This window comes from Phragmites australis, chromosome 21 (assembly GCF_958298935.1).
Source record: "Phragmites australis chromosome 21, lpPhrAust1.1, whole genome shotgun sequence".
Taxonomy (NCBI): domain Eukaryota; kingdom Viridiplantae; phylum Streptophyta; class Magnoliopsida; order Poales; family Poaceae; genus Phragmites; species Phragmites australis.
The window spans coordinates 20,392,597-20,414,852 of record NC_084941.1 but is presented as its reverse complement, the minus strand read 5'-3'; the positions used below and the strand labels follow the sequence as shown (position 1 = coordinate 20,414,852).

Here is a 22,256-nt window from a genome sequence, read left to right as displayed (position 1 = left end):
TGCTAAATGGATAGAATATATTGTGTCATTTCCATATGTCATAAAACATAAGAAAGAAAAAGATAATGTGATTCGTGATGCGCTTTGTAGGCGTTATACCATGTTATCTCAACTTGATCAAAAGATTTTTGGTTTAGAAACCATTAAGGACTTATACGCTACTAATTTAGACTTTAAATAAGTACCTGAACATTGTAAAGAAGGAAAAATATGGAATAAATATATGTTGAATGATGGTTTGCTCTATCGTGCTAACAAGCTATGCATTATAGCTAGCTCTGTTCATCTTTTGTTGTTGCAGGAGGCATATGGAGGACGATTGATGGCATATTTTGGAGCAAAGAAGATTGAAAATGTGCGGCCATCCACTTCTTTTGGCTAAAGATGAGACGTGACATCGAGCGCTATGTGTCGCGCTATACTACTTGCAATAAAGCTAAGTCTCGTTTAAATCTATATGGCCTTTACGTGCCTCTTCCTGTTCCTAGTGTACCATGGGAGGATATTTCTATAGATTTTGTGTTAGGTTTGCCTAGGACAAAGAGGGGGAGGGATAGCATATTTGTAGTTGTGGATCGATTTTCTAAAATGGCACATTTTATATCTTGTCACAAGAGCGATGATGATACAAATATAGCTGATTTATTTTTCAGTGAAATCATTCAACTACATAAGGTGCCTAATACTATCGTCTCTGATCATGATGCAAAGTTTTTTAGCTACTTTTGGAGATCTTTTTGGAACAAATTAGGGACAAAGCCGCTATTCTCAACTACATATCAACCTCCAAACTGATGGACAAATAGAGGTCGTCAACCGCACATTATCGACTATATTGCTGGCTATCTTAAAGAAGAATTTGAAGATGTGGGAATAGTATTTACCGCATATTGAATTTACTTACAACAGGTCGGTACACTCCACCACCAAGGTAAGTCCGTTTCAGGTAGTCTATGGACTTAATCCCCGTGCTCCTGTTAATTTATTACATTTTTCTACTTCTGAAAAACTTAATTTTGATTCTAAGAAGCGTGCAGAATTTATTCTTAAGTTGCATGAAACAATTAAAAAGAATATAGAGCACATGACTAAAAAGTATAGGATTGCTGGAAATAAAGGTAGGAAACAAGTAAAATTTGAACTCGGTGATTTAGTTTTGTTGCATTTGAGAAAGGAAAGGTTTCCAGAGTTAAGAAAATCAAAATTGATGCCTAGAGCTGATGGTCCGTTTAAGATAATTGAGAAAATAAATGACAATACATACAAATTGGACCTACCTGCCAATTTTGGGGTTACTCCCACATTTAACATTTCAGATTTGATGCCATACTTAGGAGAATAAGATGAGCTCGAGTTGAGGATGACTCCAATTCAAGAGGGGAGTATGATAAGGACATGGCTCTTTCAGATATGAGCAACACTGCTAATAATCCTCAAATCGTATAAGGATCCATTGCAAGAGTATGCACGACAGTTAAAACCCCAAGTGAACTCATTTCTCACTATTCGTGCTTTCTCGGATGGATTGGTACTAAATTCTTGTGATGTTTTATTGCTTAGGAATATGGGAGAGGCTTCACAAGCTTACCTAGATGTAGTCACTCGAGTGCCAGTCGATTCGAGCAACAAGTCGAGCTTAACTTGGACTCCAAATTCGGTTCGGAGTCTCAGGATAATACAACAGTAAAACGGGCATAACTCTCGTATACGGAGTCCAATTGAGATGATCTTGAACTTGATGAAAAGCTTATGACTAGCCCTTTCCAATGGATTTGGGCACAACCAAATATTCGTTATAGTTTAGTCAGAGTCGAAGGAATAAAGTGCTGCCTCTCACTATTTTAGATCTTGTCGGGTCATGTAATCATGTTGGAGTCGGAGTCCAGGTTGTGTACGCCTCTTCTTAGGTCCACACAACCCTATGGCAACCTCTCCACATCCCCATATATATAGACATAGTAGCCATCGTAGTTTAGGCTCAAATTTTGCTTAGATTATTCTGTTTTAGACAGTTTCGCCGTTTATCAGTTTGTAGTATCCCAAACTCGAGCACTTCATTAGTAATCAGCAATATCCAGATTATATCTACCTATTTTTGCTTGTGTTCTCGATTTGCTTGCAGAAAAAGCCTTCTTGGCGAGATCAAACGCGTCTTGGTACGATTGATAACCACATAGTAGTGTCGTAGTGGTTACGAGGATTCTTAATCTGTTCTGGTCGGAGCCTTTGAAACATCAACGACGAAACTCCACCAAATCAACTTATCATGTTATCTTTAGAAGATTGGGTCGATCGACTATCCTCTTCTACTGCAGTCGACCTAGATCAATGATCGCGCCAATCCTGAAAGTGCTTGACTTAGTTTTTATTTAGGCCAGTGGCTAATTTTACTCGAACACTATAATAAAACTAGATTATTGATGGCCTGCATAAATTTTTAGCATGGGTATCTTTATCGTCAGTACCAAATATTATACACATAAATGTATAGCACAATGCAATCTCTATACATTTAACATCCGATGATCTCTTATATGCTAAATGTCAGCTCTTCGATCAGTGTAATAACTATATTGCTTTGTGACGCGGTTTCTGGAGAATTTGTGTACAAAATCTTGTTCCACGAAATGAAATCTTAAAATGGTTCTTTCCTAATAGTTTTGAATTACACTTTAGGTTTATGAAATTTATATATATTGTAACGCCCAATGTACCCACGTATTTGGAGTGATAGTACTCCACTACACCAAAATCTGACTAAGTTTGAAATTTTCAAGAAATTCGGCAGAGCTATCCTTGCAACTACCTATATCTCGGTCAAGTAAATCACAATAATAATCTCAAGCACATCATATAAGAGATGGATAAAGATCACAGCCCAATCCCAAGAACTATTAAAGGAGACCACTCTAACCACGATACCATCTCAAATCTTATAAGAGTTTAACTGCATGAAACCAGCAATAAAGTTCTACGTACTTATTATGATGAATGACTAATTAAGGTATATGGGTGTGTGTATGTGCTCAATTTGATGGTGCTACTCTCATCCTATACATGTCGTGCTTGCTTAGTACATAAAAACCAAATAGCACAAGTGTGAGTAAAAAAACACTCACCAAGTATAATATGGAAGTGAAAGAACATATAACGTATCAGAATTCAACGAAGAATAAGAATTTAATGAATTTTCTCTTCTTTTGAAAAATTAGTGAAATAGTCGTTTTCGTGTGAACACAGGAGGATTCAGAAGACTTGATTGATGTCCTCTTGAGGATTCAGAAGCAAGGAGGCCTTGAGCCCCCTCTTACAATGGGCAATATCAAATCAGTTCTTCTTGTAAGTTCTTGCATCTTTATACACCCAAATTGATGCTTGCTTATTTGTTAAAACTGCCTGTTTAAGTTTCTCAAAGAAAATTAATGTAGGAACTTCTTGTCGGGAGCACCGATACCGTGCCTTCGGTCCTACAGTGGGCTATGGCAGAACTGATGAGGAACCCGGAAGCAATGTCTAAGGCACAATCCGAGGTAAGGAAAGCTTTCATGGGGCAAATGAAGGTAACTGAGGAGGGGCTCACCAAACTGAGCTATTTGCATTGGGTCATCAAAGAGACCTTAAGGTTGCATCCTCCTAGCCCAATTTTGTTACCAAGGGAGAGCCAAGAAACCTGCCGTGTTTTGGGCTATGATGTTCCCAAAGGGACAATAGTTCTCGTGAATGCATGGGCAATCTCTAGAGACGCAGAGTATTGGGACGAACCAGAAGTATTCAAACCAGAGAGATTTGAAACTGACAAAAGGGATTTCAAAGGGCGTGACTTCGAGTTCACACCATTTGGTGCTGGGCGACGAATTTGCCCTGGTATAGTGTTTGGGCTTGCTGCAATTCAGCTGGCTCTTGCTAACCTTCTATTTTATTTTGACTGGAATCTCTTAGAAGGCGTCAGTGAACTAGACATGGAAGAAACTATGGGGATCACTGCTAAAATGAAGACAGACATTTGGTTGAAACCTGTTCAGCGAGTACCTTTTGTTTCAACGAGTGTTGAATAACAAAGATAATGGCCATTAAGGGCAATGCGGAGTGTTTGGAACGAAGTCCCTTTGTGTTACCTGTGTAATATCGTGATCTCGTATGTGCTAAATGTCAGCTCTTCGATCAGTGTAATAACTATATTGCTTTGTGATGCGGTTTCTGGAGAATTTGTGTACGAAATCTTGTTCCACGAAATGAAATCTTAAAATGGTTCTTTTCTGATAGTTTTGAATTACACTTTAGGTTTATGAGATTTATATATATTGTAACGGCCAATGTACCCACGTACTTGGAGTGATAGTACTCCACTACACCAAAATCTGACTAAGTTTGAAATTTTCAAGAAATTCGGCTGAGCTATCCTTGCAACTACCTATATCTTGGTCAAGTAAATCACAATAATAATCTCAAGCACATCATATAAGAGATGGATAAAGATCATAGCCCAATCCCAAGAACTATTAAAGGAGACCACTCTAACCACGATACCATCTCAAATCTTATAAGAGTTTAACTGCATAAAACCTGCAATAAAGTTCTACGTACTTATTATGATGAATGACTAATTAAGGTATATGGGTGTGTGTATGTGCTCAATTTGATGGTGCTACTCTCATCCTATGCATGTCGCGCTTGCTTAGTACATAAAAACCAAATAGCACATGTGTGAGTAAAAAAAACCACTCACCAAGTATAATATGGAAGTGAAAGAACATATAACGTATCAGAATTCAACGAAGAATAAGAATCTAATGAATTTTCTCTTCTTTTGAAAAATTACTGAAATAGTCTTTTTCGTCTAAAATGGACAATACCTAAATACATCCTTAAATTTACCCATAAACCGAGCAAGTAAGGACAACACTTACTCACATTAACATGAATATAAGAACCAATCAACACATATGAATGTTATGAACAGATCAATATAGAAACAAGAATCATGACACTTGAATCAAGACATCACATGAATAAATAAAAGCATTTAAGAACTGGAAAAAACACAGGCATGGAAAAAAAACATACGGCACAAATCAGTACAGTTCGTCAAGCACTTTCCTTAACCGTTGTGAGAAACTGGTGTCACGTCCTCTATACCACAATTATCCAAACCTGTGGATTAAAACTACACTCCATTCTATTCCATGATATCCACATATTTATAATCATAATGCAACGGGGATACTTACAATAACATGCTTAAAATTATTTTTCCCCATTGTCCGCAATTCCGATTTAAAAGTCTAGTCATTTGATGCTTTGTCGTAACTTTAAATTCTCTTAACAAATAAATACATCTCGGATATACTAAAAATTCACTGCAATTTTCTTTTTCTGATGTTGGGCAAATATTCTTCTAACTTGGTCAAAAACTGATAAACAAAATATTGCACAGATTAAAACTTGTCGGACAGTAGCATTATTTTGACAGTTTCTCCTAAACCGCTTATCCAAATCAAACAAGACCAGCATCATTGGAAACATATATATCAATGATTTACAACTATTGTTTTAGGCTTATGGACAAATTCGGCGTTAATTAATCCTTGTTTTTTAATTAAGTCCACTGTACACAAATTGGACCACTAATACCCAATTCTGGAGACAAATCCGACCTTCAAAATTCATCTATGAATAGCTAGGAGCTACGTATATGTTACCCTTGACACGTGGATCAAGAGTTGGTGGAAAATTTGATAGAATCCCCGAAATTATCATCATTTTCCTTTTTCTTCTTCCTTCCACGTTGTTTCCCACTACCTCAGAAAAGTTTATTAATGACGAGTTGTAGCGAAAATAGCCTTATTAGGCCATGTTTGTGATTTTGATGATTAATGACAACATAGTTTGGAACTAATATGTTTGTCAAGAATATATGTTAGTAGATCTCATGAATGCAATATATGAAGAATCCACCACAGCCGAGACAAAGTTTGATTGAATTGAAGAAATTCCAAGAAGATTGGCCTGACCGGATGGTCCGTGATCAATGTTTTGCACACACCGGACAATGAACAGTGTCAAGGGACAAAAGGAGTTCAACACACGGAAGGTCCGGTGTATGGGTTGTACACACCAGAGGCTTAACACTGGACTAATTTACACAGAGAGGGTGCCAAGTATTGAAGAATGAAGTTCAAGGCACCGGATGGTCCGGTGATGGATGTTGTGTACACTGGAGTATTATTTCCAGAGAGGGTTTCAAATTGGTTCAGTTGGCTCAGGATAACTCACCGTATAGTCCAGTAATGAAGTAATGTGCACCAAATGCTTACACCAGAGTAATTTACACAGAGAAAAAGGAAAGGCTCGGATGGCTCAGGATAACTTACCGGATAGTCCGGTAATGGAGATGAATTATACATGAGAGTGTCCAGCGTTCACAGAGGCTTGAGTGGGGGTTCTAATGGCTAGTTTGTGAGAGTGTGCTCATTGGATGATCTGGTGTTAGTACTATTATTCTCACCAGATTATCCGGTGTTAATAGCTGTTCTGAGTCGTTGGAAAAATAGTTAGTTGAAGGGTTTGAGGCTATAAATACCCCTCCACTCAATCATTTGAGGTTGCTAGAGTCCAGAGAATCATAGAGACACTTAAGAAGACATCCAAGGCACCAAAGTGTTTAAAGTGATCATCTAAGGCAATTAAGCACAAGATTAGTGAGTGATTAGTGTTTATAGGCCTAGAGGGAGTGTTGCCAGGTGATTGTTATCTAGAGAGTGGATCAAGGAGTGATTCAACCATGTATCGAGAGGTACGTCAAAACCTTGGAGTCTTTGTGACTTGCCAGCAATTTGTTGACCCTCCGACTTGGTGTGGAGCGGCGGCAGGACACATGTACGGGGGCGTGAAGACCCTTTCCCTAGTGGCTCAAGCTCCGAATTTATTACGGCGGCATGGGACCGAAAGAGAGGCTTGTAGTGATGTCTTACCTTGGTGGCTTGGCGACTCATCCGGGTTGAGGCCTTATTTTTGTGACTTGGTGGCTCAATAGCCATGATAGGGTGCCGACCGGGAGTATATCGTTAGTGGAGCTTCAACGTGGACTAGGGGTGATATTTATGCCATCGATACCATGCAATACTCCTTGTGTTGAGTTTGCTCTCTCTACCTTATTTACGTTTCCGTATTACTTACTTGCAATTTACCTTCTTAGATAGGTTGCAAGCGTTTTGATCAGTAGAGTAGACACACTAGATAAACCTAAAGCACATTTAGATAAAAATTGAGATAGTTTTATCTTTTGAAGTCTTTGGAACCGAATAAATTCTAAGTGTCTTAATTCACCCTCTCTCTTAGGACATCAGCGATCCTCACAATTGGTATCAGAGTTAAGGCTCACATTTAGCTTTAATTTGTGTTAGAGCTTCATACCTTTCACAAGGTTTCATCAATTCAAGTGGCATTTGAGCCTTAGTCTCATTGTGATCGGTTAGGCTTCATCGCCTAGTGAGTTGTGATGTCCAGGGTTGGGATGGATTCCCATAGTGCTCCACTATTCGATGGTATAAATCTTTCACGTTGGAAAATTCTAATGTCTTGTTATTTGCAGGTCCGAGGGTTGGATGTTTGGAGAGTTACTGAGGAAGGGATGAAACCTCGCATCACCAACAAGAAGAGACAATTAGATGCATTAGCCAAGAGTATCATTTTATCATCTATATGTGTTGATATATTTAATCATGTTAATTCTCTCACCAATGCACATGATATTTGGAATAGTCTCATTGAAATAAAGGAAGGCATAAAGAATGTGTGTAATGAGAAATATCATGTGCTTGTTACTAAGTTCAATGACATCAAGCAACTACCCTATGAAAGTGATTAATATATATTCTTGTTTGAATATTTTTGTTAATGAGATCAATGAATTAGGTTTGATGCCAATTGAAGATGATCAAATGGTGAGAAGAATACTTCAAACTCTTCTTCCAAAGTACAAGTTAATAGTCTCCATCATTTACGACAACAATGATATCAAGAAGATGACTCCAAGTCAAGTGCTCGACAAAATCACCGATCATGAGATGACAATAAACATGAGGGTGGAAACTTCTTTCTCATCTGACACCAAGAATCTTGCTTTCACAAGCAACAAAACTCAATGCTAACACATGAAGATGGATCCCAAAGTCATCAAACTCATCTCACAAGTGGAGAAGAACATCGAGAAGATCAATGCTAAGATTGATCACCCAATCTCCATGAGACACTAGTTGGGTGGGAGCTGAGCTATGGCCCATTCACCGGTGTGGCCCAGGGCTGACGCCGATGGGTGTGGCCCAGGTTGGCGACTTGTGAGGTAGTTGGTGGAATGGCCCACCAAGGAGCCAGAGTAGACCGATGAAATTGATCGGCTGATGGAGTTGATCTTGATTGTTTGTTGGGTACTATGATAGTTTGTCGACCGATAAATAGGTGCCGACGCCGAACAATACCGATAGATGGGAACAAAGCCAAGAGGACATAACAGAAAATAGAGAGCGAGGTTAGAGGAAACTAGTCTAGTTTTTAGGGTTTTACTAGGAAACTTTTAAGGATACTTTGGAGATGCGTCTTGTAACCTATCTATACAATAAAGATCAAATTTTGTAAGTTTTTTTCGTGTTCATTGTTTCATGGTGATTTTTGGTGGACCGCTCTATGTTGCAATTTGCTTTGGTTTGATCCATCCAAAATCATCCTACAGCATCAAGGTAGCTCTCTAAAAATTTAGTTGGTCAAATTTTCATAATTATTGAGATATTTAGGTTTGTTATGATTTCATCACAGTCTATCGTAGTTTTGCTTTGTTTCATATCTTTAGATCCAGTGGTCTGATTGACCTAATTCTTATTGGAATAGTTTTGCATGATTGTCTAGATTTTATAGTAAACATTTTAGGGCAATTCCAATGGTTGGATCTTTCTAGACATCACTTTTAGTGATATGATAGTACTCCACCCCGAACTGATTTCAAGATTAAATTGAATATTTTGTTAGGGTGAATTAAAATTTGAATTTAGCTTCACTAATCATTCACCCCCCCCCCCCCTCGATTGAGTATTTTGCCCATAATCAATCCTCCTCGAACCTGAATTGAGAGTTTTAATATTGAAGGTTCCAAAATGAAATAAATGTCGCTTCACCTTTCTCAATCCGGATTAGAAAAGGGAGTCACCAGGTTTCCATTTAACTTGTGACAAAGGTTTCGATCCTAGGTATTTATTTCGTATCAGATCTTGCCAGACCCGCTCTTCAGTCATTAGTTTAAAGAGTCATTTGCAGAGGAGAGAAAGAATTTTGAACATTGAGGTCTTGAATCCCTAAACTACCCTATTCTTTAGGTTGGCACATGACACTCCATTTCGCGAGGTGATTATTCTTTTTATGACTATCGCTTTGTTAGTAAAATCTATAGCGAAAGTAGTCAAGTCTTTTAAGTACCCATCGCGGAATTACGAAGAAATATAATGTTGTGTTCCCTTTTTCTTTCACAAGTCCATGTGACATCGCCAGGAATGGGTGCTCTAGCAGCTGGTCCACCGTCCACGGTCACCAGCGTGTCATCTGAGAAACCAAGTTGACATGTGCCTTGATTTATTTGTGATGAGTGATTGACAAGTTTATTGATTTGGTTTGATGATCTTTGGTATTGCATAAGCATGGTTGTGTTTATCTATGTTTGAGACTAACCAAAGATATTGGAGTTGGAGTGTTTGTCTCTAAGCTGCAGAATTTGTACATGTCGAATGGTCCGGCAATGAGGCACTGTTCACATCGGAACATTCCAGGAGGCGGAGTTAGGGAGTTCTTTACACCGAATGGTCCGGTAATGGAGGATGTGAACGTCGAATGCCTCACCGATGCATTTGTTATAGAGAGGTTGCAAAATGACTTGTTTGGCGGGTTGTGCTCACCGGATGGTCCGGCGATGGAGGATTGTACACCGAATGCTCCGCAGGAGGATTTTCCAGGAAGTTTTCAGTGGAGTCCGAATTACATGCGCCAGATGGTCTGATGATCAGAGGGTTATACACGCCAGATCATCTAATGTTCACGATATTTCTGGTATAAGTTCTTCCACAGAGAATTTTGATTTTGTCTAATTGGAGATGGAACTGGAGATATGTTTGTACTTGTCTTATGATGTACAGGCCATGGATGCAATTTGGCGGTCGGCGGCGGGATGATCGGGGCTAAGTGAGGTGCTTGGTACCATACGATCAAGGTGGCTGGGTAGAATCAAAGGTGATCCTAGTTGTACACGTGGTGTGCAAGCAAAGCGTGAGAAGGTGGATGAAGATGGTGTGTTAACAAAGTCAAGCAAAAGGGGCGCTGGTGCTTCTTTAAGTTGTAAGCAAGTGGCAGCGAGTCACGCTTTGAAAATCGTGCGAGGCGGTTTTACGGTTTGGCCTCAAAACCGTGGGAAAGTATGAAGAGCATGTGGCATCATCACGAAGCTTACATTGAGACGAAGCTAAGTCATGAAGGTGCCACGACCGTTCAATGGACGAGGAAAAAGATTGACAAAAATGCCCTCGATGGTAGGTAGGAGTGTATTGGAAGAGAGGGGCATGTTGGGAATAATCTAGGAAACTTAGGGGTCAAGAAACCTAGGCTATAAATAGAGGAGGGCTGGTTGAGCCCTTTAAGCCATCCATTTGAGAGTTGTGTGCTAGGATTTTAGGAGTGGAAGAGAGGAGCGTTTAGCCTATGCATTAGATAAGAGCTTTTGTATACAAAAACGCATTGTAATCCACCGAAAGTAAGGCATTCCTCAGAAAAAAAAAAGAAGTTTATGTTTCCTCTTGTGCTTGTGTTTATCTTCTTCTAGTTTCCCTCTATTGGCTCCCATGCTTGGTTGCAAGTTTCTCGGTTTTCATTGCATTTTTCGTTTTTGTTTGAAAGCTGAAATTTTCCACCTTGTTAAAGTTGTTATACTTGTTGCTAGTGGGATAAGAATCATATATGAGTTGGTCTTCAACCATCCCCATCCTCTAGGTCTATCAACTTGGAGAATTTCTTCATCCGATTCTCATTCCTTTGGATCTAAGTGTTTTTCATTCAAGTTGCAAGAGTTTGTGAGCGATAACACTTGGATTGGTTTCTCATAGAACCTAGTGTTCAGATCCATCCAGTGAAACCATGGTCTTTTCATGATCATTATGATTTTCTCTTATTTCTCTAGGTTTTTTTTGCTTCTGCTCTTTGTTTTGAGGTACGTTGGGTGAGAAAATAGGAAATGGCTATCCAAGATATTGGTGAGGCACCTATTCACCCCACCCCCCTCTAGTTGCCGTTCTCAGTCCTACATATTCTTAATCACTTGTCCAAGAAGTCCTTGGCGTCCAGCGACAAGCCCGGGCACTACCTCTAGCACGGTGTCCGTGTACCCGATCATGTGCACCACCGTGAGGACATTGTCTGTGTGGTAGTGGCTCCACCACTACCTCAGAACAGATAATCACAAGCAGTTGTTAAACCCTATCATAGACGGGTTTGGTTTCCATTTGTGCCAAAATTTCTGTGTTATCAAGTTTGTTATAGATGGATAACACTCCGTCTATAATATAGCTACACATAGATTGGTCTGATTAATAACTGTGTCTATAATATAGCTGCACAAAAGTCAGTTTCGCAAGACTCACAAACGGATTTTCTTAATAACCGAGACGACGATGCACCCGAGCGCCCACATGTTGGCCACAGGACCCTGCTCCTCCCTGTGCGCCACCTCGAGGGCCATGAACATCGGCATGCCATCGCTCTCCTGCACAGAATCGACAGTCGTTCTCGTGCACCTGTAATCTGCAAACTTGGCACACCCATCGACGCCAACCACGACATTACTCTGCTTGATGTCTCCATGCACAATGAGACTCATGTGGAGGTAATCCAGCCCCTTCAGCACATCTACCACGTACACCCTAACTGCTCTCTCCTCAAGGCACCCCCCACTCCTCACCACTATGTCGGTGAGCAACCCCCTGGGCGTGAACTTGATGAGAAGATGGTGCTCATAGCATAATCCCATCGTGGAGACTTCGTCTTGGAACTCGAGGCACCATAGAATGTGCAGTGGCGACAGCCCTGACATGACTCACGCTGCAGCAGTAACTCCTATGCCCCGTTGGTTGCATTCGATTTCACAGCGAAGAACTCTCTAGCATCGTCATCCGTGATGAGAGAGACCGTGGCGCCAGACCCACCGCGCGCGAGCATGCAAAGGCACATCCAGACACTGCCGCTGATGATTACCACTGACATTGGCTCGTCTGGTTCCTTGGGGTGCGCACTTTGTGTCCATTTGAGGAGGGTGTTTCATACTTATATCGACAAGATGATATGTGGGGTCACCCATTCCAATAGACTTTAGAGTTCGACTAGGACTCGACATTGACTCCGAGTAGATTTAGAACTCGAGTGATGACGTCTAGGTGAGCTTGTGGTGTGTCTAGATAAGGTTTTGGTTCTTCTCCCAAGTTCTTAAGCAACAAAATAACTCAAAACTTAGTAGTATGCTATTCTTTACGAAGAAAACATGAATAATGAGGAACGAATTCACCTTGTGTGTATCCGAGGGAGCCATGCCCTTATCAGCTTGTGGTTGCATTGTAAATAAGAAAAGATCACCCCACGTACCGGTCCTTAGATTTGAGCAAGACTACTATATCCCAACCGTACAACCTATATCAGTCTCATCATACCACATGCTCAAATTCCTATATCATGTTGCTACAAAAATTATACCATCATCTTTTATCATTGTTGCATATGACCATTATCAAGTTTCATAGAGCAATTATCATGATCACCATCCCAAAACAAAGATAAGCATTAACTACCCTCCCATACCAAACCATAACCATGCTATAATGATGATAAGGGATAACTAGGGTAAAACCTACCTCTTGGGATTCCCGATTAACATCATTAGCATCTATGTTTGTAAAAAAAAACTTTTGTAAAACTGGAATAAATATGTTCAAGAACACAACTTACCTTCATTTTACTCACTTGGGTCTTCAAAGTCTTAATCATGCAGCCCTTCTAGCTCCTCTAGAACGTTGGTGCCTACTTGCAAACATATGTGAAAAGGCAACACATAAAGACCCAAATCCAAAACGAACTAAATATCACACAACAAATATCATCACACGTGAGATCACACTATTTCGGACAATCCGACGAAAGAACAGGTCAAAACGGAGCTCCGGTTATCAAGTTTTTACTAACGATTAAAACAGGACCAAAAAGATTATCTAAAGATAAAATTATGTTGCTAGGAATTTTCTAGAATTTTTCTAGCATTTATTTGAATTACAAACTATATATAACTATAAATAGAATTAAATAAACCTACAAAACATTAATAAATATTATTAAAATGATTTTCCTAATTATTCCTATTTTTAGAATTATTTTTATACTAAAAACCATTTATGATGCAATATATAACATATATGATGTCAGCACAACATATAAGCAAATAAAAAGAAAAGAAACGCTGACTAGGTATGCTGACTCAGCATCTAGCGCTGAAGTGGCATGACGCATCAGCGAATGGCTGGCGTGGCTAGCACGGTTAGCACGTTGACATGGACGAAATGGCGTTAATGGCTGTCGGCCGGCGCTGTTAAGTTCATTACATATACACCGTTGATCGCGCGATGGACGGCTCTGGATTAATCTATCGAACCAGTATGTTCTAATCTAATCTTGATCATTCACTCAAGATTGGACGACTCATCGTGAAACGGCGGCACGCTCACCGGATTTCACCTGAACCTCATCGTCGTGCCCTGATTACTCCAACAAGCGGCAGAGTAGCACCACGTGCTCACGGTGAACTTGCCTGGGCCATGCGTTGACGTTGGTGATGCCCTGGTGATGCTAGCAATAAGCGGGGGTGGAGATGACTCTTGGGTCTCGTTGGAGAGGGTGCTCTAGATGTGCTCAAGCTCCTGTTGTTTGGGCGATGGGTGGAGGATGTACTGAGGAAGCTCTAGGGCTCGCTATTTATACACGGATTAAGGCATAGGGAGGTGTCATCGATTCAGACTTGATTCGCTATGGTGGATCGAGTTCAATCTCTATCTCGCGATTCAATTGAGCTCGGGTGACGCTTATATGGGCAAAACATCATGTAAAGCTCATGGAATCTCTCTGCTTGATCCCAAAGTCCAATTCCTTCCAAATTGCGCGAAGTTGATTGAGCTCCTGTATGGCCAACGGATTCTATCTCTAAGCTATCTCAAGTTTGACTCGGGCTATTTAATACAGCATGGGCTATAGATTCTAGAGACTTGGGTTATTCCATTTTAGCGATATTTTGCTAAACTCAGCTTCAGATTTGGCAAAGCTCTGCGTGATCTCTCGTGCTGTGCAGTTGTCGGACACAAGCAGAGATAGAGTAGAGAAGAGAAGAGGAGGGGGGATGACATGTGGGTCTAGGCGGTCGGAGAGGGAGAGGGAGAGAGGGGGAGAGAGAGAGAGAGAGAGAGAGAGAGAGAGAGAGAGAGAGAGAGAGAGAGAGCAAAGAGCAGCTGGGCCGGCTCGGCTTTGACCCGTGCAAGGGGGAAGAGAGGGGAGGGGAAGATGGCTGGGCTGGGCTGGCAGGCTGGGGAGAGAAGTGAGGTGAGTTGGTTCAGTTGGTGTTGGCCCAGGGTTGTTTTATTCTTTTCCTTTTCCATTCTATTTCTTGTAGACTCTTGTTTATACATGTATATATATACTTATATAGTATATACATTATATATATATAACGATATAACTCGCATAATCAATCAAACAAGCAATCACTTAAATAATTATATAAACATGTCTATTTTGTGCCTAGGTGCAGAACAGACTTGTGCTGCCCCACTACGACCGACTGAGCCAGATTGTCGACGAGGGCATGTGTGTTGGAGTAGCAAGGCAGCAGAAGTCCCTGAGGCACGAGAACGAGATGGATGGGGAACACGCCAGTGCAGCGAAGCTACTCATTTGCCTCCTCGTAGTGCTCAAAGTACTCCACGAACCCAGCCTCCAACTGCACCTTCATCAACGACTCCAACGCCTCTAGCCTGTCCAAGAACCTGCACTCCCTAGGTGCTCCTTGCTGGGAGCCACCCCAAGTGCTAAGTTAGGTCTGGCGTTGGAGCCATGGCATCATAGGAGGAGAAGCAAAGCAGCACAGGCACAAAAAAGGAAAGCAGTAGCGCATCAGAGGATGTTACCGCCATGACTAAATCGATTGAGCTAAAGGCCAAGCAAGCAAATGAGAAAGTGCTTTTGGGATCGTAACTAGGAGTGTGCGCAGAGGTGAACAAGTTCGATCACATGACAAAAAAGTACATAATTACGACCAGAGAAGGTACCGAGTTACGACCAGAGAATGTATTGAGTTACGACCATATATATTTGTAGTAACTGACCTATCTTATGGTTTGCAATTATACTGCTTTTGGGATCGTAACTGGGGGTGTGCGCAGAGGTGAACAAGTTATGATCACATGACAAAAAATTCATAATTATAACTAGAGAAGGTACCGAGTTACGACCATATATATTTGTAATAACTGACATATATTGTGGATCGTAACTATACTATTTTTGGGATTGTAACTCGGGGTGTGCGCATAGGTGAACAAGTTACGATCATATGACAAAAAGTATATAATTATAACTAGAGAAGGTACCGAGTTACAACTATATATATTTGTAGCAACTGACCTATCTCATGGATCGCAACTAGGGGTGACGTAATAGTGAAATACAGTACGTCTAGGCACATAATAGACCTTATGAAGAGTCCGTCACCTACGGATCACTGAAATTGCCTAGCTTTCCAAGCCAAGTGACCCTACTTACTGTAGTGTAAGACCCACGGGGAGAAGCGATATACAATATATATATACACGATAGTGCTATTTTACACCTATGGTGTAACATATTATTCTACTACTGAAATTTTGTTCAGTAGGTGTAGAATAATATGCTACACCAAGGATGTAGAATAGGATATATATATATATATATATATATGAAAACTAATTTGTACTTCCGGGAGTACATACTCTCTAGTATGATATACCATATAAATAAACTGGATATACTCCTATATAGCTATGAGTATACTTATATACTCATTTCTATAACACATACACTCACATATATGTAATATAGGCACATGTATATATTTAGGGTTTTATAAGAAAGATATCCCATCCCTCCATGTATATATATGTTTATACATATAACACATACACTTACATATATGTATATATACATATAGTGTTGGTAATTTGCGCAAAAATCTAATTCCAAATTTTATACAAAGGCATATTTCACGATCTATAACATTTGAACATACTCCTAACCCTAGCAGCAAGCAAAGGTACCAAAAGTCCATCAGTTTCATCAAGAACTCACAGTCAGGTTGATGAAGGGATGAAGTTGACGATGTGTCGATTTGCTGCCGTGCAGATCGAAGATGAAGCAGTGCAGAGCGGTCGCGCAGATGCGCTGCCCAGAAACCTTATTGCCGTCCCTCGTGCGGGCTTCACGACGGCAGAGGCTCGGAGATACCGCTCACCCTCCAACCTTGTGCACGGCAAGGAGAAGGGCCGGCGAGATCCAGCAGCACAGCACTCAGTACAGTGATTTGGATGGGTGGAGAAGAAAATGAGGAGCAGAGAGATCTATTCCAAAAGCCTGGACGTCTCCAGGATTTATAGGGAAATGGCTGCCCTCTTGGAGCCGTTTTCTCTCATAAAATTCCCACAATTGCAGCCTCCATAACTGACCAATAACCCTCAGAGTTAAGGCATTGATCGCGATTAAAACAGCTGATTATGGCATTGATTACAATTAAAAAGGGAGAGCAGCAAAAGGGCTGGCAATTTTGTGCTGCCACGCCACGCCACGGCCGCGCGTCGCAAGTCACAAGTCACGCGGATATTCACGCGAAAAATACGCGAATACGCGCGCGCGCGTGCGTGTGAATATAGCAAAGTATACTCTCTCTTTCTCATTTTCTCTATTTCAAAGAGGCCAGAGAACTCAAGTATTTAAGTTGGTCTACATCCCCTTGCCTGGCAATACGGGACTAAACCTTCTTGCTTTGCATTCTCATGAATGGGCTTTAAATGGGCCACATTCCAACAATCCCCCACCAATGCCAAAGCGAGAAAAGGAAGGAAAAAAGGATCACTGTATTATAGTGCTGTTAATATACCAGTCTTTTAGTATAAGTCCCGTACGGGTTGAACTTACACCTAGAAAATCAAGATTCAACTTTCCACAACTCATGAATGGACTATGCCTTGAATTCACAGTTTTGTGTAGCAGATTTCACTTGAAATCGCAACTGATACTAGGCTGTTAAAACAACCTCGCCTAAACAGAGCGTTTATGGTCTGCTCTCATATCTTCTCATGAGCTTTCTAAGAGAATGCCCTGTTCTCATGAACTGCGACCAAACAGTTAGGCTCAAGTAGGTGTTTTCCTTCAAGATATCCTGCAGGCTAATATCTTCTGCAACGAAAAACATTAAGGCTTTACGCCAACCTTCCATGCAGTCAAGAGTACTTTTATTTTGAACATGTGTAATGTACTCTTTGGTTACATCATCAATTTGTTTTTCCTATTACCTAATTTACGGGATCTCCGTTCAGAAGGATAGGTTACCATTGTGATGCACTAACTTAAATGGGCCTCATTCCCATGTCCTTGGACATCACTGAAATCGCATTTCGTGGTAATCCCTTTGTAAAAGGGTCTGCCAGATTTTTCTCAGTACGCACATAGCTCACAGCTATTACTCCGGAGTTTCTCATTTTCCTGACAGATTTAAGTCTACGCTTCACATGTTTGGAGGACTTAGTATTATCCTTAGTACTCATAACCTTGGCTAGCACAGTTTGATTATCGCAGTACATAAGGATTGGTGGTATTGGTTTCTCAACCAATGGTAAGTCCAATAGAAGCTCTCTTAGCCATTCAGCTTCAACAGTGGCTGTCTCTAGTGCAACAAGTTCTGCTTCCATGGTTGACCTCGTCAAAATGGTCTGTTTACAAGACCTCCATGAAACTGCACCACCTCCAAGTGTGAATACATAGCCACTGGTGGCTTTGATCTCATCTGCATCTGAGATCCAATTGGAATCACTATATCCTTCTAACACAGATGGATATCCTGTGTAGTGAATCCCAAATGCTGTTGTGCCTCTCAAAAAGCGCAACACTCGCTCAAGTGCCTTCCAATGATCATCTCCTGGATTTGACGAGAACCGACTTAATTTGCTCACAGCAAAGGAAATGTCAGGTCTCGTTGCACCAGCCAAATACATAAGGGATCCAATTATTTGTGAATATCTCAATTGATCTATTCCTTGTCCTTCGTTCTTTCGAAGTTTTACACTCGCATCATAAGGAGTTGGAGAAACTTTACAGTCTTCAAAGCCAAATCGGCTAAGAATCTTCTCCACATAGTGGGATTGATTTAAAGTGATCCCATCTTCACTCTTGATCAATTTAATATTCAAAATAACATCTGCCGAACCCAAATCTTTCATCTCAAAACAACGAGATAAGAAGGATTTGATTTCATCAATCACGGCAGTATTTGTTCCAAAAATTAGTATGTCATCAACATACAAGCACAATATTACTCCTTGACCCCCACCAAAGCGATAGTATACACACTTGTCTGCCTCATTGACACTGAATCCAGCAGATGTTAATGTGTTATCAAATTTTTCGTGCCATTGTTTAGGTGCTTGTTTAAGGCCATACAAGGATTTTAACAATTTGCACACCTTATTTTCCTGCCCAGAAATCTGAAAACCATCTGGTTGCTCCATATAAATTTCTTCCTCCAACTCTCCATAAAGGAAAGCTGTTTTTACATCCATTTGATGAACATGAAAATCATAGGAAGCTGCTAAAGCAAGAAGCACTCTGATGGTAGTAATTCTTGCGACAGGAGAATAAGTATCAAAGAAATCCTCTCCCTCTTTTTGGGTATAACCCTTGGCCACAAGCCTAGCCTTGTACTTTTCAACAGTACCATCGGGCCTTAATTTCTTTTTAAAGATCCACTTACACCCAACTGGTTTACACCCGCTTGGAATATCAGTAATCTCCCAAGTCCCATTAGACATGATAGAGTCCATCTCGCTATGGACCGCCTCTTTCCAATACTCTGCATCAGGAGATGCAAAAGCCTCTGAAAGAGTTTTTGGCACATCATCAACAAGATATACTATAAAATCATCACCAAAGGATTTTGCAATCCTTGGTCTTTTGCTCATCCTAGGGGCCTCATCAACTATATTGTCATTCTTGTCAAATATCTCATTATTTGATTCAGGTGGTATAACGGTTTCAGGAGTATCTACATGAGTTTCATTATACTCATTATAGTTAGAACTGCATGCTGCTCTCATGGGATAAATATTCTCAAAGAATGAAGCATCTCTAGACTCCATGATTGTATTAACACAAATTTCTGGAGTATCAGATCTCACTACTAAAAATCTATAGGCCGTGCTATTTTGAGCATAACCCAAAAACACGCAATCAACTGTTTTGGGTCCCAGCTTTCTCTTTTTCGGCGTAGGTATATTGACTTTTGCCAAACACCCCCAAGGACGCAGAAAATTGACATTGGGTTTTCTTCCTTTCCATCCCTCATACGGAGTGACATCTCTATTCTTTGTCACAACTCTGTTTAGGACGAAAGTGGCTGTTAAAATAGCTTCCCCCCACCATTCGTAAGGCATACCGGCACTCTCTAACATGGCGTTTACCAAGTCTGTAAGTGTCCGGTTTTTCCTCTCAGCTATCCCATTCGACTGGGGTGAATATGGTGGTGTAACTTCATGGATAATTCCATGATCAGCACAAAATTGAGAGAATTCATTTGAGATATACTCTCCTCCGCGATCATCACGTAATCGCTTAATTTTCTTCTCAAGTTGGTTCTCAACCTCGGCCTTAAAAATTTTAAAGTAGTTTAGAGCTTCGTCTTTTGTTTTTAGTAAATAAACATAGCAATAACGTGTTGCATCATCTATTAAGGTCATGAAATATCTCTTGCCTCCTTTAGTCAACAATCCATTCATCTCACACAAATCTGAATGGATAAGATCTAGAGGTGCCAAATTCCTCTTTTCCTCTAATCCTTTAAAAGGTTTTCGAGGTTGTTTAGCTTGAACACACGATTGGCACTTTGATCCTTTGACAAAATCAAATTTTGGAATTAACTCTAATCTGGACATTCGAGCAATGGTGTCAAAACCAATATGACAAAAACGAGAGTGCCAAGAGCTGGTCTCGCAAATATTATTCATGGATGCAACATTCAAATTATAATTAGACTCAATAGTACTTAGGCGGAACAAGCCTCCGCTCTCATAGCCTTTACCAACAAAGTTCCCGAATTTAGACATGACAACTTTATTGGACTCGAACACTAACTTATAACCATCCCGACAAAGCAAAGAACCACTAATAAGGTTCCTGTTTATTGTTGGAGCATGCTGCACGTTCTTCAAATGGACAATCTTCCCTGAAGTGAGCTTCAGTTCGACCGTACCAACACCAAGAACAGAAGCAGCAGATCCGTTTCCCATCAGGACGGAGGAAGACCGCGCTCCCTGATAAGAGGAAAATAAGGAAATATCAGAACACACATGTATATTGGCACCAGTATCAACCCACCAATCTGTTGATTGTAATACTGAGAATACAACTGGTAGATTACCATACTCAGAAGATCCGGCCTCATTGCCGTTGTTGCCAATAGTAACATTCACAGCCTTCTTGTTTGGCTGTCCATCTTCTCTAGTTTTGCGGTAGCGGCAATTCTTTGCAAAGTGCCCATCTTTGCCACACACAAAACATGCTTTGTCCTTCAATTTCTTCTCAATGTTCTTCTTTTTGAAGTTAGTGGTTTTCTTTGGCTTTCCACCATCCTGCATCTTGCCCTTGTTCTTGTTGTACAATTTTTTTCTCTATGATGTTTGCATTAGCACCATTTTCCGCTGCCGCGGATGTAATCGGCATGTCCTTTGCTCTTGCCTTTTCCTCCACATCAAGGGCTATAATAAGATCCTCGGTGGAGATCTCTTCCCTCTTGTGTTTCAGGCTAGTGGCAAAATCCCTCCATGATGCAGGAAGTTTGGCAATAATACCCGCTGCCACAAACCTATCAGGCAGGACACAACCCAAACTTGCGATCTCCCCAACTAGAAGCTGTAACTCATGCGCCTGTGCAACTATCGACTTCGCAGCATCCATGCTGTAGTCATAGAATTGCTCACAGGTATAAAGCAAGCGACCAGATTCGGAGACCGCAAATTTGCGCTCAAGTGCTTCCCACAACTCTGTGGGGTTTGTGTAATTCATATACACATCGTACAACTGATCTGATAATAAGGTCAAGATGCAACCGAGTGCAGTGTCTCTTGCACTCCCAAAGTTGGTATTCTGATCAACCGTGAGTGGCATCTGTGGATGGATTACCCACCACAGTCCCAACGACATGAGCCAAAACTTGACTCTAGTCTGCCATCTACGGAAGTTCATGCCACCAGTAAACCTCTCAGGTTTCATTGCATCCGAAGCACCAGCCATTGCTGAATAAGAATTAGCGCAATAAGGTTTCTGGAATGTTGGTAATTTGCGCAAAAATCTAATTCCAAATTTTATACAAAGGCATATTTCACGATCTATAACATTTGAACATACTCCTAACCCTAGCAGCAAGCAAAGGTACCAAAAGTCCATCAGTTTCATCAAGAACTCACAGTCGGGTTGATGAAGGGATGAAGTTGACGATGTGTCGATTTGCTGCCGTGCAGATCGAAGATGAAGCAGTGCAGAGCGGTCGCGCAGATGCGCTGCCCAGAAACCTTATTGCCGTCCCTCGTGCGGGCTTCACGACGGCAGAGGCTCGGAGATACCGCTCACCCTCCAACCTTGTGCACGGCAAGGAGAAGGGCCGGCGAGATCCAGCAGCACAGCACTCAGTACAGTGATTTGGATGGGTGGAGAAGAAAATGAGGAGCAGAGAGATCTATTCCAAAAGCCTGGACGTCTCCAGGATTTATAGGGAAATGGCTGCCCTCTTGGAGCCGTTTTCTCTCATAAAATTCCCACAATTGCAGCCTCCATAACTGACCAATAACCCTCAGAGTTAAGGCATTGATCGCGATTAAAACAGCTGATTATGGCATTGATTACAA

The 22,256-nt window shown here is 40.9% G+C and overlaps 2 protein-coding genes across 2 annotated transcripts; one reads left to right on the top strand and one right to left on the bottom strand.

The window, feature by feature from the left end:
• The first annotated feature begins 3,238 nt into the window (after window positions 1–3,238).
• LOC133903580 (ent-isokaurene C2/C3-hydroxylase-like) lies at window positions 3,239–4,216 on the top strand. Its single transcript, XM_062344996.1, has 2 exons — window positions 3,239–3,339; window positions 3,429–4,216. The coding sequence occupies exons 1-2, from the start codon at window positions 3,313–3,315 to the stop codon at window positions 4,053–4,055; spliced, it is 654 nt and encodes a 217-aa protein (XP_062200980.1). The 5' UTR covers window positions 3,239–3,312; the 3' UTR covers window positions 4,056–4,216.
• Window positions 4,217–11,665: 7,449 nt separating this feature from the next.
• LOC133903211 (mitogen-activated protein kinase kinase kinase 17-like) lies at window positions 11,666–12,055 on the bottom strand. Its single transcript, XM_062344531.1, has one exon. The coding sequence runs from the start codon at window positions 12,053–12,055 to the stop codon at window positions 11,666–11,668; it is 390 nt and encodes a 129-aa protein (XP_062200515.1).
• Window positions 12,056–22,256: the final 10,201 nt, after the last annotated feature.

Excerpts from the sequence above, each read along its gene's own strand:
- LOC133903580 (XM_062344996.1), top strand. The coding sequence starts at position 3,313 with ATGGGCAATATCAAATCAGTTCTTCTT. Across the intron at positions 3,340-3,428 it reads ATATCAAATCAGTTCTTCTT|GAACTTCTTGTCGGGAGCAC; the intron begins GTAAGTTCTTGC and ends AAATTAATGTAG.
- LOC133903211 (XM_062344531.1), bottom strand. The coding sequence starts at position 12,055 with ATGGGATTATGCTATGAGCACCATCTTCTCATCAAGTTCACGCCCAGG.